Below are 17145 nucleotides of genomic sequence, written 5' to 3' on the forward strand. Positions count from 1 at the left end.
TTCCTTTATATAGTCCTCATACAATCCTTCCTCTAAAACCTTTACTACATGGACAGATTCCTTTATTTTTCATTCCCATCCTATGGCCTTTCCATACATTCTTTTATTTCCTCTTTCCGTTGATAGATTCTGCCATTTCTGCATTCCCTATCCCGATAGATCCCTTCCCTTATGACGTTTTTTGCAGCATTTTTTTTATTCCTCAATCATCCCCCATCTTTCTATTAATTGTCTTTCCCTGCCTCTTTTGTTAACTTCATGTTTTTCACTTCCATCTCGTATGTCTCTATCCTTAAAGAATTCTCTTTCTTTAACTCATTTTGTTAATTCTATCGCCCTCCCTCTGCTTCCTTGAAAAACAAATTCCCTCTAATTCCACCTCATACTAAGCCCCTTTCATTCCTGTAACAAATTCTGCATTATTCTCTTCTTTAATTTATTGTTTTTTTTTATTCCTTTTTCTCTAAGTTCACCTTAGTACACCTTCTATCAGTACTCTCCCATACTTAACCCATGTTTTCCCCTTCTTTCTCTACTCCCTTCTACACTCTTCAAGTGTTCCATTTTCTTTAGTTTCACCTGTGTCATTTTTCTCATCTTTCCCCTTCCTATCCTACTTGATTTTCTACCCGTACCATTTTTTTCTGTCTAAAAATGTTCGATACTTTATTAAACCCTCTCTTATATTCTTTCACATCATAAGTTGTTGTTCCACCTTTTTCCCTTTCGTTCTTTCAATCCTTTCATTTGATAAATAATTCTGAAGTTATATTCATTATTCCCATTTCTATCCTACACCTTTTTTAATACGCGTACAGCTATCTCTTTTTCCCAAAACCCTAACAATCCTTCTTTTCTCAATACTCTATTGCCTTCATATTTTCAGTGTTTAGCATCTCATTCGTACCAGGTATCTGCCCATATTTCATTATCCTTAATATCCTTATTCTTTCCCTTTTTATGTTCTTTTCTATTCTAACATCTCAATACCCTAATTCACTCGATTCCTTCCTTTTTTCTCTCTATTGACTACTTTGCAAACCTCTTCTTGGATCCTAGCTTTCTTCGCTTCTTATTCAAACCTTCTATTTTCTTCCTCTTTTTCACCACACATCTTAGTGTACTTTTTGTTTCCTATATTATTCTAAATTTCTTTTTCAGTTCCTTCATCTTACCTTCCTCACATTATACAATTCTATCCCTTTCCTTAATAACTTCATTTTTCTTGCACCCTCATATACTCTTTCAATTTCTCCCATCATCATTTCTGCCTCTTCGCTTACTTGAATTGTTCTTTTCCTTCCGTTGATTAATCCCCTCTTTCAGTTCGTTTTACAAATATGCATAATCCACCTCTAGTTTCTTAACATTCTTATCTCTTCCTCCACTATAGCATAATCAACTGCCGTATCCTTTTCTATTCATTAGCATTCTTCCCCTTTCTCAACCCCCTCTATAATTCCGTTTATGATAAACCTTCCCATCTCCTTTAAACTCTTCAAGAATTTCCTTTCCTTCCCATTCAGTATCTTGTCATTGGATTTTTTTCCTCGATCTTCTCTCCATTCCCTTCCTCCTCTTTATCCCCTTTATGCATTGAAATTTCCTTGTATTATTAACTTCCTAATTTTCTTCTATCAGTTTTCTTCCTTTCACTGATTTTTCCTACATATTTTTGTCTATAGACAGTCTCACTATCTCCCTTCTCTGTTCTCCAATGTTTACCTCGTCCACTTTCTAATGTCCTTTTCTTCATTCATTACCTTTCTATACTTTCCTATTACACATTGCCTCCTTATTTCCTAAACCATTCCTCAAATTGTTCTAAATTTTTTCTACTCGTTTGTATTTTTACCCTACCATTTGTAGAATCTTGGTAACCTTCATTTTACTCTTTTCCGTCCTTTTTCATCAACCGACGTCTATAGCATTACTACCACCTCCCATTGTTCCAAATTTACTATAAATTCCCTATCCTTTCATTCTGAGCCTGCTACTTTCTAGTAGCATATTCTCCATTCTCTTCTCTCTTGTCGTTTTTCTTTCCTACTATTTTTTTCCTCTCTCCCATTCTTTTTCTCCTGATACTCCGTCATCTTATTATTTACTAATGTCCCAATCTTACCATATGCCTTCTATCTGTATTTGTCTACACTTAACCTACGTCCTTTTTCCCTTCTTTGTGTCCTCTTGTGCTATTTTGCTTCAATTTGGTGCATAATTCTTTCTTCTTATGATAAATAATCCTGTATTTTCTCTGAGCTTCCATATAATGCCTTCTTCTTTACAATCACTTTTCTCTTATATTCTCATTTCTTTAGTTTTACAAGAGTCATTTACTCTTCTCTTTACCCTTCCTTTCCTACATTCCTCACTCCTCTTTTACTTTGACATCTATCTTTTTTAGCACTTTTTTTACTTCTTTCAGTTGATTCGCCTACAATCTTAGACTCTTTATCGCCATTTTCTTTCTACTCTCTCTTTGCTTTCTATTATTGATTCAATTGAAAAAATTCCTCATCCTTAATCACACTTTCTCAACTTCCACATTTCCTGTAAAAGCTTTCTATCTTCTCCAACTTACTTTTCAACTCGTATAAATTTGTACTCAGCTTTCCCTACTTTTCTAGTCTTCGTTCAAAAGTCTGCATGCTTTTAAATATTTTTTGTTACTTCTTTCAATTTCCTGATTTGTTTTTTAAGTTCGGGCATTTTCCACATAACTTTTTGTGTTACTACTTCCGCCTTTCACTTTTTTCTTGACCTCTAGTACATGGAGCATCATTTAAGAACAAGTTTTAATATCAATTTTCTTCTTTTATCGGCTCTCTATTCTCAACTTTTTCTTCTGCTTTTTCCTTATATCTCTCATTCTTCGTTCCGTCTCTTTCTTTTTCGGGTGGTATTTTTAAAATGTTTGGATTTTTTAGGTTCGATTCGACTTCCTCCTTATTCTCCCCTCTTCCTCTCCATGTCCTCTTCCTTTAAATGAATCCCTCGACCGAGCCTAAATTCTTCGTCCTCAACTTCTTCTTATGACAAATTTAGAACATTGGTAGGTGGTAGTAATGATGGCGACTAGGCTAGATAAAAAGGGATGAGGAGACAGATGAGACAGAAGATGACAGATGACAGGCCCAAAATGCAAAGAGGAAGAATAAAAAATGCAGAGCAATGGTGATTGTAGTAAGGGAGGAATGTACAGCAGAGGGATAGGAAAGAGAATAAAACAATATAAGGACTAATAGTATGAGAGGTAAACATAGAAAGAGGAGAGAGATTGAAGATAGTAGAGTTGTATGTAAACGGAAAGATACACTAGAAATCAGAGAAGATAAAAGAACTATTGTCAACAAACTCGAGATGAATTATATAGATTGGTATTACTTTTCCATTATGGTGACATTAGAGGGAAAAGAGAGCAAAAATGATAAAAAGGAAGCAAATTTTTTCAAAAAGCAGTAAGAGGGAATTCTTTTATAAAAGAAAAGAACAATTTAAGAAAAATATTAAGTATATAAAAATGGAAGAACGAAACGTAAACAAAGAGATAAAAATAAGGATAGAAGAAATAAAAAGAGTATTACAGGGCGCAGACCAAAAAATATTAGTAAAGAAGGGGGTAGAAGTTGATAGGGTATGGAAAGTAAAAAAAAAAGAAGGAAGTGTTAAGGGAATTAGGAAAATAGAGATAACAAAAGTATACTGAGGTGTGCCATAAAAAATAAGAAGAAAATAAAATGATTGAGAAAGATGCGAATAAGGTTGCAATGGAAGAAGAGGTTGGGAAAGTAGAAAACTGAAAGAGAAAAAAACGAAAAGAATAAACCAAGATTTTGAGATTTTAGAATAAAAAAAAATGTTAAGGATTTGTTAGGAGGGATGGAGAGTGGAAATATAGGAGAGGATAATTAAAGGAATGGACGTGGATAATGTGCAATAGAGTAAGGAGAGGGTTGGACAAAGTTAGGAAAAGTAGAGGTAAGTTGTTAAAAAGTCAAAGGAGAAGAGGGTAAAGATCAGAAAGTTTAAAGAAAGAAAAAATACAAATTTTATGAGAAGCATGTCTTGTTTGATACTCTGGCATAGCGAGTATAAGGCTATGAAGCATACATATGTAGATGGAAAAAAGGCTAGAGATAGAGAAGTTGCGAGAAAGATGTATAAGGTAAACGCTAGGGTTTGCTTGGAGAACACTTTGAAATAATGTCGCTAGAAGAAGCGCATAGGTTTAAATTAAGTACTAGAGCAGGAAAGAGGGCATCGAAATTTGAGAGAAAACTAAGGGATAGAAAAGGAGGGGGAGTCAGCAAAAAAGTATTTGAAGGATGCAGAAGAAAGGAGAGGAAAGGTGATAGAATTGACGAGATGGGTCGAAGAGAGTTCTTCAGGGATAGATAAATAATATAAGATGATAAAAAAGGACGTAATGAAGTATTTAGAAAAGGGGTGGTAAGAGAATAGGTGGTCAAGAACAGCAACATTTATATTGGGAAACAAGGTGAAGGAAGGGATCTATTCGGAAAGCGAGAAAAGAAAGTGCATAATCTGTGAATAAGAAGAATAGGAGAATGTATAAGAGAGCTAAAGAAGAGGAATTGAAGATGATGGAAGCTGGCAAGAGAATGTGGTAAAGGTTTTAGAGGAGGAAAGATTGGATAAGTAGTGTATGCCGGAATTCTGTGGGGTTAGAGATCTCTAAGTAATGGTTCAGCAATAGTATAACTAGAGTGAATGCTAATTATGAATGACATTATATTCTCCAATTCCAGAGACAGCAAACTCACCCGTCTTCTCAGCGACAGTCTCGGAGGAAATGCAAGAACGCTAATGATAGCATGTGTAAGTCCCTCCGACATCGACGGAGACGAAACTCTAAGTACTTTAAGGTACGCAGCTCGAGCAAGGTGTATAAAAAACAAACCAGTCGTAAACGAGGATCCTAAAGACGCTTTACTAAGACAATACCAACTAGAATTGCAACGACTACGAAAGCTTCTCGAAACCAGTGACAATCCCCGATTAGGTCCGAGTCTTTCTGAAGAACAAGAACTGGGAGAAGAAGGAATTGATAACAAAAACACTGACGAGGTTGAAAGATTAAAGAAAGAATGTGAGACCTCACACCTCTCAGCACAGAAGCTCAAGGATGAGTTAACAGCTCTCAGATGTCGCTACGAGCCAGGGGATGAAAACAAAGAAACCAATTATTTGAACCTGGAGCAACGAGAGGATAAAAAGGAGATGGATCCTCTTTTAGAACGTCAAAGAAGAAAAAGAGAAGCTGCTAGACTCGAAGTACTGAAAAGACTAGAGAAATTGACGATTGGTGGTGAAGCTCGAGGCGATGGTGAACTCAGAAGACGAAGAGAAAGGAGAAGGAAGAGATTAGAGGTTTTGGCGACCGCTTTGGAAGCTGATTCTGAGGAAGGGACTGGCGGAGTTTTTCAAGTTTATGGACAGCTTAAAACGGCTGAGGAAGCTTTAAAGAGAATGGCGAGGAAGGCGAGGCAACTCGAAGCTGATGCTGCTGATCTTCAGGTTGATAATTTGATATTTTATTTTTTATGTGCTGTAAGTTGCATTCCAGACCATATGTCATTTTTTAAATTAAAAGGTTCTCTTTCAAGCTAAGTTACCGACAGTTGGCATTACCCTCAGTCGGTAAGGAAGATCCTTCGTATTCATGAAATTTAATCCTTTTTTTAATCAATAGGTAATTTTCTGATAAACATGAAAAACAATGTTTTTTTCTTAGAATCATTTAGTAAAAAATATTTATGTAAACCAACGAGACGTTTTTTCAAAAAATCGATGGTACTATGGGTTTTTTATTTATTTTAAAAACTATATTTTTTTTTTGCAAATTAAAAATATAAATTTTCTGAAATGTGCGTAAATTGAACTAAAATTAAAAAGTTGGCTTTTTTCGTAAAAAACAATTCTTTTGATAATAATAACGGACTTTTTAAATTAATTATTATCATGAATTATGTTCATTATAATCGATAAAAGTTTAAACAAATGGCGTGTAGCTTAGGTTTTTCAGGAAACAATTATATTTTTTCAAACAGTAGTTTTTATTAATTAAAAAATGTTACAAAAGCTAAACAAATATCCTTTATTTTAATTAAAACTATAATGAAATTTACAAAACTTGTTTATTTATTAATGCTAGATACAACTCTCCATTTTTCCTGATTATAACACTTCGATCTGCTCCGTTTGGCATTCCCTACGACGCATCATCATCTGCACAGAAAATAATATTTTTTAAATAAATATATAATATTTTACCAATAAATATGTGATAATTTACTAATTTAAAATATATAATAATAATTGATTACCTTTGCAATTTAATAGTCTTATCTGCTCCAAAATTGACGACTGCTCCAAAACCGTCTTTTTCCATTTTCAGCGTTTTTATAAATAAGTATACACACTGGGTGAAATAGACCCGACCCTGATTTTTCGATCATCACTGTTTCGCTTCTAAAACAGCTCGAAGGGGCTTGCAAGGAGACAGTTGGAGGTTCTCTAATCCATTGTTTCGGTGGTCATAGAACCGCTCGTTCCGAAATGACGCCCATTCAAATGAAACACCTGGGTGCTGTTGACCCAGTGTGTATATTTAGGGCTCGAATAGATTCTTGTCTGGAATCGACAGGTGATAACATCAACTGTCGGTAACTTATCACAAAATAGAACATTGCTCGGTCGGTAGGTGACGTCATAATGGTAAAGCTCTACTACTTGCAAATGAGCTTGCATGTTTATTAAAATTATTATTCTTCACCCTATAAATTATCTGTATTCCTATTTATTTATAGCTTGCGAAGCCTGTTAAAGATAGAGTTAAATCTTTTTTGGCTTTTTTCTTACAAGTGGGAGGCTCCACAAATAGTGTGTAGCCTGAAATTTGCAAAATATAAGATCATGAATCGAACCTGATCGTCTGATACAATTGAGGCAAAAATTCTCTAAATAGTTTTATAGTTTGGACATTAAAGTTACTAATGCTCAATTGATTTGTTTTTAATGTCAGGCATCCTGGGACGCAGAACGACGAGAACTGCTTCGAAGAGAATTGCTCGCAACGCAGTTATGCGATGCGATGATCCCTCACCTCCGACCTGGCTGTCCTTTCCGCGACCTGGCAGCTATCAGAGTCGCAGCAACGTGGTGTGACGAATTGAACCGATGGCGACTACCAGATCTTTCTTCGGTGTCGCTTCGCATCTCCCTTCCCCCACCTCCTCAGTCTCGAGATCTTGTGACAAATGGTTTCGAACCTGCCTCTAAATCGGATCACAACAACAATAATAGTAATAACAACAATAATAAGATTGGTGGGAATGACGAAGATGGTAGTAGTGCGGACGAAGGTGGGGAGAACGATTCGAAAGCTCCCAGATGGAAAGATATCGCTGACGCGTACTTTCGTAGGAATAGAATTGAGGAGTTGCTAGCACATGCTCGTGAAGCAAAAACTTTTGGTAAGATTCTGTAATGTAATTTTACCGAATAGACGTTAAAGATCATTTGATTCAACTTTTTATCGTTTTCAACTTCTTTTTTTTTATTTAAACTAACTTTACATATTTTAGGTTTTAGGTTGATATTCAAACCTAAATGTATCATTTGAAATTATTTGGAGCAAGAGTTAAAATAGTCCAAAATGAATCCACTAGTTCCCCTCCCCTCATTACACCTTACTTCCCTAACTTTCCCACCCTTAATTTCCACTGACCCCTATTTCCCCTAATTCCCCCTCACTGCTCCATATTTTCCCTTCCTTCATTTCTTCTACTTCCTTTCTCACTTCCCCTCACTATTCCTAGCCTCCCATTCATTTTCTCTCACCACCCCTACTTCCCCGTCCCTAATTTTCACCTAGTTTTTCTACATTCCCTCCCTTTTTTCTCTCATTCGCGCTACTTCTCTACCTTACAGATCCCTTACTTCCCTTCCCATCATTTTCCATCACGTTCCATACTCCAAATCGCTTCATTTCTCCTATCTCTTTTCTCCCTACTTTCATTAGTCCCCTATCCTTAATATTCTCCTACTTCCCCTACTTTCTGCCTCACCCCACCTCCACGGATTTCCCCTTACTACACCTAATTCCTCTCCCTTAATTTTTCCTACTTTCCCTCTCACTTCTTCTTAATTCCCCTACATTCCTCCTTAATTTTCCCCTGACTTTCCTTACTTCCCCACTCCTCACTTCCACTCAATTCTTCTACTTTCCCTCCTAAAACTCGACAAACTCAACCTCAACCAAAAGTGAATTTTCAAAGCAAAAAGAAGACTTTTCAACTAAAAGAGACCCATTTTCTGCCAAAACTGCAATAGTTGAATTTTCAGTAAGAATAGCATATTATGCACCTAGGAGGAAAGTTTCATCTCCCCCTTGGCTCATATGATATTTTTTATAACAAATGGAAGATTTCAGACATTTCTCGAAATACAGTAATGATTTCAGTTGATATTAGATTTCAAATAAAATAAGCATTATTTATTTCAATGTCTATAAATTTCCGGAAAATTATGGACATTTTCTGCCATTTATGATAATTTTACAGGTAAATATGGCAACTTACCATAAATTACCACAAATTTTATATCAAACATTTTTATAAATTTCCGGAAGTTTACGATCATTTATGTTAATTTTACAGGAACTACAGCAACTTACCATAAATTACCCAAAATTTAAATTAAAATATTTTTATAAATTTCCGGGAATTTATGGAAAGTTTCGGTCATTTATGGTAATTTTTCAGGTAAATACAATAGCTTACCATAAATTACCCAAAATTAAATTTTAAATATTTTTATGGATTTTCGGAAATTTATGGAATTTCTTAATAATTTACGTTAATTGTATAGGTAAATATGTTAACTTACCATAAATTACTTAATATTAAATTTTGAATATTTGTATAAATTTCCAGAAATGTATGAAAATTTTTGGTCATTTTTTTTAATTTTACAGGTAAATACAGTAACTTATCATAAATTACACAAAATTAAATTTTGAATATTTGTATAAATTTCTAGAAATGTATGGAAATTTTGAGTGATTCAATTTAAAAATTGATTTAAATTTCTGGATTTTTTCATAAATCTCCGGAAATTTTCGGTAATTTACGGTAATTTGACCAATTATATGTGGTAACTCTCCATAAGTTGCCGCACAATTTTATTATCTTCTAAAAAAATGTCCTTTCTATTCTTACGGTGAGTGGGCTGATTATCGATTTCAATCAAAAATCGAACGTTTGTAATTTTCAGTCAAACATTAATTTTTAAAAATATTTATTTTCAACCGAAAATAAAATAGTTACATTTTTAACCAAAAAGAATAATTTTTAATTAAAAAAGAATTAATTTTTAAGAAAATATTAAAATATTTTACTATAGAGATGGATTTCCTAAATTTATTAATCTTTAACCGAAAAATTCTTTTTTAACAAGGCAGTTTAACATCCAACCAAGTTTTTAAACTTTCAACTAAATATAAATTTTGTAGCCAAAATCGAAGTTGAATTTTCACTCAAAAAAATAATTTTTAATTAAAAATTCCATTTTGGGTTGCAAATTAATATTTTAAGTTGAAAATTTATATTTTCTGATTGAAAATTATTCTTTTTTTTTGTTTGGTTAAACTCAATTGTTTTTTATTATAAACTTTTTTTCAATAGCAACTATAATATGTTTCGTTATGATTTTTTCAAAAAGACTAACTACTTGGTTTAAATTCGAACTACCTTCTAGAAAATTATTTTTTGTTGTTGTTGAAAATGCATCAGCGTGACTAAAAATTCACGTATTTTGCTAAAACTTCGTCTATTTAGGTAGAAAATTAATTTGGTTTTTTTAATATTTATTCTTTCAGCTGAGGATTCAACAAAGAGAAAAATTTGTCTTTTTTCGTTGGATTCGTTGATGACTTTTTTTTTGTTTTATAAATTAATTTTTGTCGACTGCGAATTTATCTGTTACATTCTTGGTTGAAAACTGACCTTTTTCACATGAAAATTTAAACATTCGCATGAAAATTCACCTTTGGGTACAAAATTAATCCTACTGGTTGAAAATTAATTTTTGTGGTTAATAAATTAATCTATTTGGTAAAAAATAAATTATTTGTTTACATTCTCATCCTAATGAGAAGGTATTGGTTTATGTAAAATTTCGATTTGTGGGTTTTCATCAAATCTCCACGTTTTAAGACCCCTGAGTCAGAAAAAACGATTTCTACGAAAGTGTTTGTCTGTCTGTAGTCTGTAGCCTGTCTGTAGGCACGATAACTTTCGAAAAATTGATCAAATTGGATTCTGCTTTGGCACACTTTTTTGAGGCCTAAAAAGAAATAACGAGTTCGTAAATCAGCTATTTTGGATAAAAATTCAAAAAGTGAGTGCATTTTCGAAATTTTTGAAACCACATTTTTTCCAGATTTAAACATTCTATGTACGGTTATTCACAGTACTCATAAACTGAAATATTTTATCCTTATGATTTTTCTCTATAAAAAGAAAATTTTTAGAGTTAGAGCATTTTCAAATTTAAAAAAAAAAAAAAAAAACTAAAATGAACATTTTAAGTCAAACAACGCATGATATGGAAAAAGTCAGGAAAAGAAAAACTTCGATTTTTGGAAGCCCTACAAGATGATCATAATAACTTTTTTAATTTGGAAGAAAAGTTGCAAAAAATAATGAAAAATCCAAAAATTCCATTTTTTGGTCAATCTATGCAAAATACGAAAAGAATAAATAAACTGAAATTGCGCAGCCTGTAAAGATTTACGAATCTTTTAATAATCACTTTTCAATAGGACGCGTAGTTTCGGTTTTTAGTCGTAAAAACAAGATTAAAAATAAAATAAAAATACAATTTTCGGACTAACGACATAACTACGAAAAAAATGAGAAAAGCTTCAAAAAAGAGCTACAAATTTTTAATAATTTTTTTTTAATGGTTACGCAATTTTTGGTTTTATGCGAAAAAAAACAATAAAAAAATTAATTTTTTCACAAACGACACAACCTATGAAAAAAATAAATAGACGAAAGTTACTCTTCAAAAAAATACTGAAAACTCATTAAAATTTTTCATGAATAATTTTTGATAGGTCATGTAGTTTTTGGATTAATCGTAAAAAAATAACATTCAAAATTAAAAAAAAATTTTTTTTTTTGAAAAAACGACACAAGGTACGAACTAAAATTTACAGAAAAGAGTTGTTTGCCTAAAAAGATCTATAAATTTGTTATCAATCATTTTTAAATAGGACGAGTAGATTTTCTTTAAAATTAAAAAAAAAGGAAATAAGATTTAGTATGTTTCAATTTTCATGCACATTGTGAATTGTAATTATATAAATTTAATGAAATGATACATTTACAGCGCAGCTTAGAATATAATTTAAAACAAAATAAAAAACAAATATTAAAATAATCATGATAAATGGACTTTGTGGCTTATCTTGCAATATCTGAATAATCTGAATAATCGAGTGCGAAGCACGCGATACGTGATGAGAATGTGTTCGTTAAAGCCGATGAGCTTTAACAGAAGAGATTTAACAATCACAAAATGACAGTGGCGGATATTTTGAGTCTTAATTTTAACCCTCAAACGGTACACTCCAATCCAGCATACATAAACGGTACACTGATGCGAATTGGTTTGTTTGCAATGTTAATATTAATTATTTAATATTTTGAACATATAATAAACAACTAGGATATATCACACATATTGAACATATATATTTACTATATGTGGGGATAATCCGCTACAGCTGTGTTTGCGTAAATGCCAACAAAAATGAAAAAACTTCGGGTGCAAATTCGCACCAGTGTACCAGTGATTTTTAAAAATTTAATTATTTTTATAGCTCATTCACAAAATACATACATAATACGTTTAGTAGTGTGGGGGGGTTCTGTCAAATTAATTCCATTAATCATTTAATCTTTTTTAATCCTCGCAGCAAAATATTATATAGTATCATCACTTCATCTCTTGTTTATATAATTGCAATTAACTCGGATGATGTACGATCGAGTCATAAAGTCACCTCTCTCCTTCCATGTCAGACGGTGTCAAGGCACATCATCTTTTATTTCTGCCATGAATTTTTTTTTTTTTCAAAACAGCTAGTAGTATTTTTAATTTTATATTCATTAGAATAATAAAAATAGACTATAATTTGTAATTACTTTTTTATTCTATGATTTAATTAAAAATAGTTTTTTTCTTTCGTTTCAATAAGGAACTATTTCGTAGATTGTTTCAATTCTCAGTCAAGTATTTTGTACCGCTTTGAAATTTTCCACTAAATTCTTGCACGATTCTCCTCAATGTGATATAAAAATCCGATGCAAAACCTGTCTCTGGATGACCGGAGGGCTGAAGTGAAATAACACGTAACTCGAAACAGTCTCCACGCAAAACGTATCTGAGATAATATTTTTATTTAAACAACTTCAAACTCTGATAAAAATTGATCGATTGGAAAAATATTTCTTTTTAATTGCCCAAACCGTTTCCTTAACACACAATTGGGTTTCAAGAAGATTACAACATTTTTGATTATCAATATCAATCGATTTCAAAATCAAAATTATGTGTTATCTGTTTTTTGAAACACATAAATCTATGGGAAAGGCTCCGAATAATTCAATTTGGTAAATTTTTGTTTGTTTGCGGATTATATCGGAAATCAATACCTTTGATAAAAAAATCATTGGATTTTATAGAAAATTAACTTTTTGGAATATCAATTGATTTCAAAAGAAAAATGATGTGATAATTATTATTGTTTTTTTAAGCTTATATATCTGATGTGTTGGTAAATTCTAGAGAAGTAGTAGATTAGTTTAAACAAAAATAATTGGTATTCAAGAAAGATCAAAAATTGTAAATACCAATATCAATCGATTTTAAAATAAATAATTTAAAAAATCAGTGGATTTTATAGAAGATTAACTTTTTATGAATATCAATTGATTTCAAAAGAAAAATTATGTAATAATTATTATTGTTTTTTAATTTCATACATCTGATTAGTCGGTAAATTCTAGAGAAGAAGTAGTAAATTAGAAAAAAAATGGACTTCAAGAAAGATAACAAATTTTTTAATATCAATACCAATCGATTTCAAATTAAAAAATATTGGTTTATTTATTTTTTGAAGCTCATAAATCTAGAAGATTGATTATTTTAATATCAATATATTTCAAAATAAATAGTCTAATGTCTTATTTTTCACTTTAATTTAACATTAAACTTTAATTATAAATAAGTACATTTTCGAAATTCTAATTTGCTTAAAGTTTATTGAGTTCATATGAAAGCCAGATTAACAGAAAATTAGTATACTCTCTATGCAAACTACAAACCGTTTCTTCGAAATATTTCTTTTATTCAACTAAAAATATCTTAAAAACGAAAATAATAATTTTCAATTTTTTTAACTAAAAATTAATTGGATTTCAAAGAAAATAAACTTTTTTTGAATATCAAACAATTTCAAAATACAAATGATGTGATTATTATTTTTATTTATTTATTATTATTTTTTTAAGCTCATATATTTGGTGAGTTGGTGTACTTTAAAGAAGAAGTTTTTTTTTACTTTAATTTTACATTAAACTTCAATTATAAGTACATTTTTGAAATTCTGATTCTATTGAATTTTAATGACTTTTTATAAAAGCTGACAATTAATAAATTAATAAAAATTGATGGGCAGACAATTTAACTATTTAATTTAAAATTAACTTTTTTTATTGAAAACTCATATTTTTCGTTGAAAGTTCAACTATTTGGTTAAGAATTATTATTTTTGAGTTCAAATTTAGAGTTCTTGGTTGAAAATTGATGTGTTTTTTCATAATTCATCCTTTTTATAGAAAATTAATCTTCTTGATTCAAAAAACAAGTCTGCTCATATTTTCTGATAAAAATTTAACTAATTTGCTGAAAGTTTATATTTTTTTATAAAATTAATTTTCTTCGCTGAAAATTTAATTGTAACTATGTTATTTTCAGTTGAAACTTGATATTTAAAATAATTATCTTCTTAGTTCGAAATGTGACTGCTTAGTTTAAAATTAATCTTTTTTTGTTGAGGATTCAACTATTTTGTTGAAATTTCGTCTTTTTTTAATAAATTCTACTGTTTTTTATTCAAAATTCAATTATTTTTTATTGGAATATTAACGATTACATTTTGGATGAAAATTAATTTTTTAAGTGAAAAATTTAGCTTCTTGATTAAAAGTTGAACCTCTGTATAGAAAATTCATTTTTATGGCTAAAAATTGAACAATTTTGTAAAAAATTAAACTATTTGGTTTAAAATGAACTTTTTTTGTTGAAAATTCGTATTTTTATTTGAAAATTTAACTTTATTGTTTAAAATTAAACTATTCATTTAAAGATTTAACTATGTTGTTAGAAATTCGTCTTTATTTTTAATTGAATTTTTTATCTGAAAATATAGCTTTTCCATTTTCAGCTGACAATTTTTTCTTTATATAAGTTGAAAACTCGAATATTTGGTAAACGAAAATCATATATTTTGTTAAAACTTCATCTATGTATTGGGGTAGAAAATGATTTTATTTGTTGAAAATTCTTGATTTGGTTGGGGATTCAAATGGTTAAAAATTAGTTTTTTTTTGCAAGTTAGTTTTTTAAACTGAAGATTTACGATTCCACTTTTGTTAAAAAATTAATCTTTGTTATTAAACTATAAAAAACGAACAAAATTTCATCTTTTCAAACTATTATTTACTTATTCTCAGCAGATTCATTAATACATTCCACGTAAATCCTATATTCTTGTTTTTAACAAATTCTTATCAATTTAAAAATCTTCAAGGATTTCCACGATTAGATCCTGTTTTAATTAAAAATATTGCATTTTAAACAGAATGGATACATTTTTTTATTTTCAACCGATTAATTGAATTTTCAACAAAAAACAATAATTTCTACCTAAAAAGATTAACTTTCTATAACAAAAGACAAATTTAAAAGAAATACACCAGTTTTCAACTAAAGAAATGAATCTTCATAGAAAAGAATAAATCTTCAACAAAAAAAAGATGAATTCTCAACGAAAAATATACTAGTTGATATTTCAACAAAAAGAAAATTTTCTTGTTTAATAAAAAATAATTGAGTTCAACCCAAAAAAACAAAAAAAACAAGTTTCATAACAGACTTCGATTTTTTTAACAAATTGTCAAATTTATAAATCACCGAAAATTCACCGAAAATTCATGGTATTTTATTGGTAGTTTATGGTAGTTTGTGCAGTTCATATTTTAGCGAAAATATCAACCAATATTTTTCTGTGAGGGAGGGAGAGGTGTGTTGAGGAGGGAACGGATAAAAAAATATATAAAAATAATATTACTCTTAAATTATTGTTTTTTTTTCAGATTCTGGGGGAAGAATCAGTAAATCAGGAGGCTCTGAAGATTTGAGTCCAATTATGGGGGGAAATAGTCACGCACAATTAAGTGCCTTAAATTTGCAGACAAGTACTTCAGCAACTTCGGAGAACAATTACCCGATTCAGACTCAGCGACTTCCAATTGGTCGACCAACCGGTTGGCTGATCGATGAAAATGCGGGTAAATCGACAACCTATTCGAGTGTATCAACTTTAAAAAAAAATCCACCCAGAATTCTTGAAGCTCTCCCCTCCTATCCGCTAGGAAATTCTTTTACATTGCCCTCACATCTAAAAGATAGAACGTCTCAGGAGGATGTGCCTTGCTGACGATAACTTTACGTTCAAATTGCGCTAGTTAATGTAGTTAGACAATACTCAAAAGAAAAAATACGATACTAAAAGAAAAAAGTTCAATCAGATGCGTACCAAATCGATTTGTGTATATTAGGATGGTCCAAAAAATATTTTAATGAATTTGAATGGTTCTCTTCTACCTCAAACTTATTTAGTTCTTTCATCCACTCCTCAGTTAATCCTTCCTCCTCTAAAACCTTTAGGTAAATTCTCTTGACAGCTTCCTTTATCTTTAATTCTTCTTCTATATCCTTCCCATGCACTGTATTATGTTTCTTTTTACCATTTACAGATTCTGCACTTTCTGTTCTCCTTTAATATTCACTACATTTCTACTTCAACATTGTCCAATTCCTTCATCCACTCCTTAACTGATTCTTCCTCCCTTAAAACCTTGACCTTGTTCTCTTGGCAGCTTTCTTTATCATCAATTCTTGCCCTATATCCTTCACATAGACTTTTTTATGTGTTCTCTTCCCATTGAAAGATTCTGTACCTTCTGTTCTCCTTGATTTCCCTGTTCTTTGCTACAACATCCTTTTCTGGATCTATTATCCACTCCTCAAATAATCCCTCCTCCCTTAAAACCTTTACCGCGTTCTCTTAACAGCTTTCTTTATCGTCAATTCTTCTTCTATATCATCGACATACACTTTCTCGTGTTTTCTCTTCTCATTTATAGATTCTGCACTTTCTATTCTCCTTTAGTATCTAATACTGTTCTTTCTAGGCCTTGGCTAATTTCTTTATCCACTCCTTATTCAATTCTTCCTCCTCTGAGGCCTTCATTTTATTCTCTGGACAGCTTCCTTGATCTTCAATTATTGTCCTATATCCTTCCCATAAACTTTTGTATGCTCCTCTATTCAACCTTGTCTAGTTCTTTCCTCTTACCATTTATAGATTCTGCTTTTTCTGTTCTCTTTAATATGCACTACTTTTCTACCTCAACCTTGTCCAGTTCTTTCACCCACTCCTCAGCCAATTCTTCCTCCCCTAAAACTTTTACTACAATCTCTGGACAACTTCCTTTATCTTCAACTATTTTCCTATCCATCCCATAGACTTTTTTATGTTTCATCTTCTCATTTATAGATTATACCCTTTCTGTTCTCCTTTAATATCGACTACTCCTCTACCTCAACCTTGTCCAGTTCTTTCAGCTACTCCTCAAACAATCCTACCTCCCCTAAAACCTTTACGACATTCTCTCGACAGCTATCTTTATCTTCAACTCTTCTCCTATATCATTCACATACACTTTCTTATGTTTCCTCTTTTCATTTATAGGTTCTACACTT

General features: G+C 31.1%; 1 protein-coding gene across 1 annotated transcript in view; it reads left to right on the plus strand.

Moving 5' to 3' along the window:
- LOC117174765 (osmotic avoidance abnormal protein 3-like) overlaps nt 1–16281 on the plus strand; it is a 56571-nt gene extending 40290 nt beyond the window's left edge. Inside the window, exons 5-7 of the mRNA XM_033364118.1 lie at nt 4773–5541; nt 7049–7499; nt 15474–16281. Coding sequence (XP_033220009.1) covers nt 4773–5541; nt 7049–7499; nt 15474–15817 — 1564 coding nt within the window. The 3' untranslated portion in view covers nt 15818–16281. The remainder of the gene's footprint in view (nt 1–4772; nt 5542–7048; nt 7500–15473) is intronic.
- The last annotated feature ends 864 nt before the right edge of the window (nt 16282–17145 follow it).

Source organism: Belonocnema kinseyi, chromosome 6, assembly GCF_010883055.1.
Source record: "Belonocnema kinseyi isolate 2016_QV_RU_SX_M_011 chromosome 6, B_treatae_v1, whole genome shotgun sequence".
NCBI lineage: Eukaryota > Metazoa > Arthropoda > Insecta > Hymenoptera > Cynipidae > Belonocnema > Belonocnema kinseyi.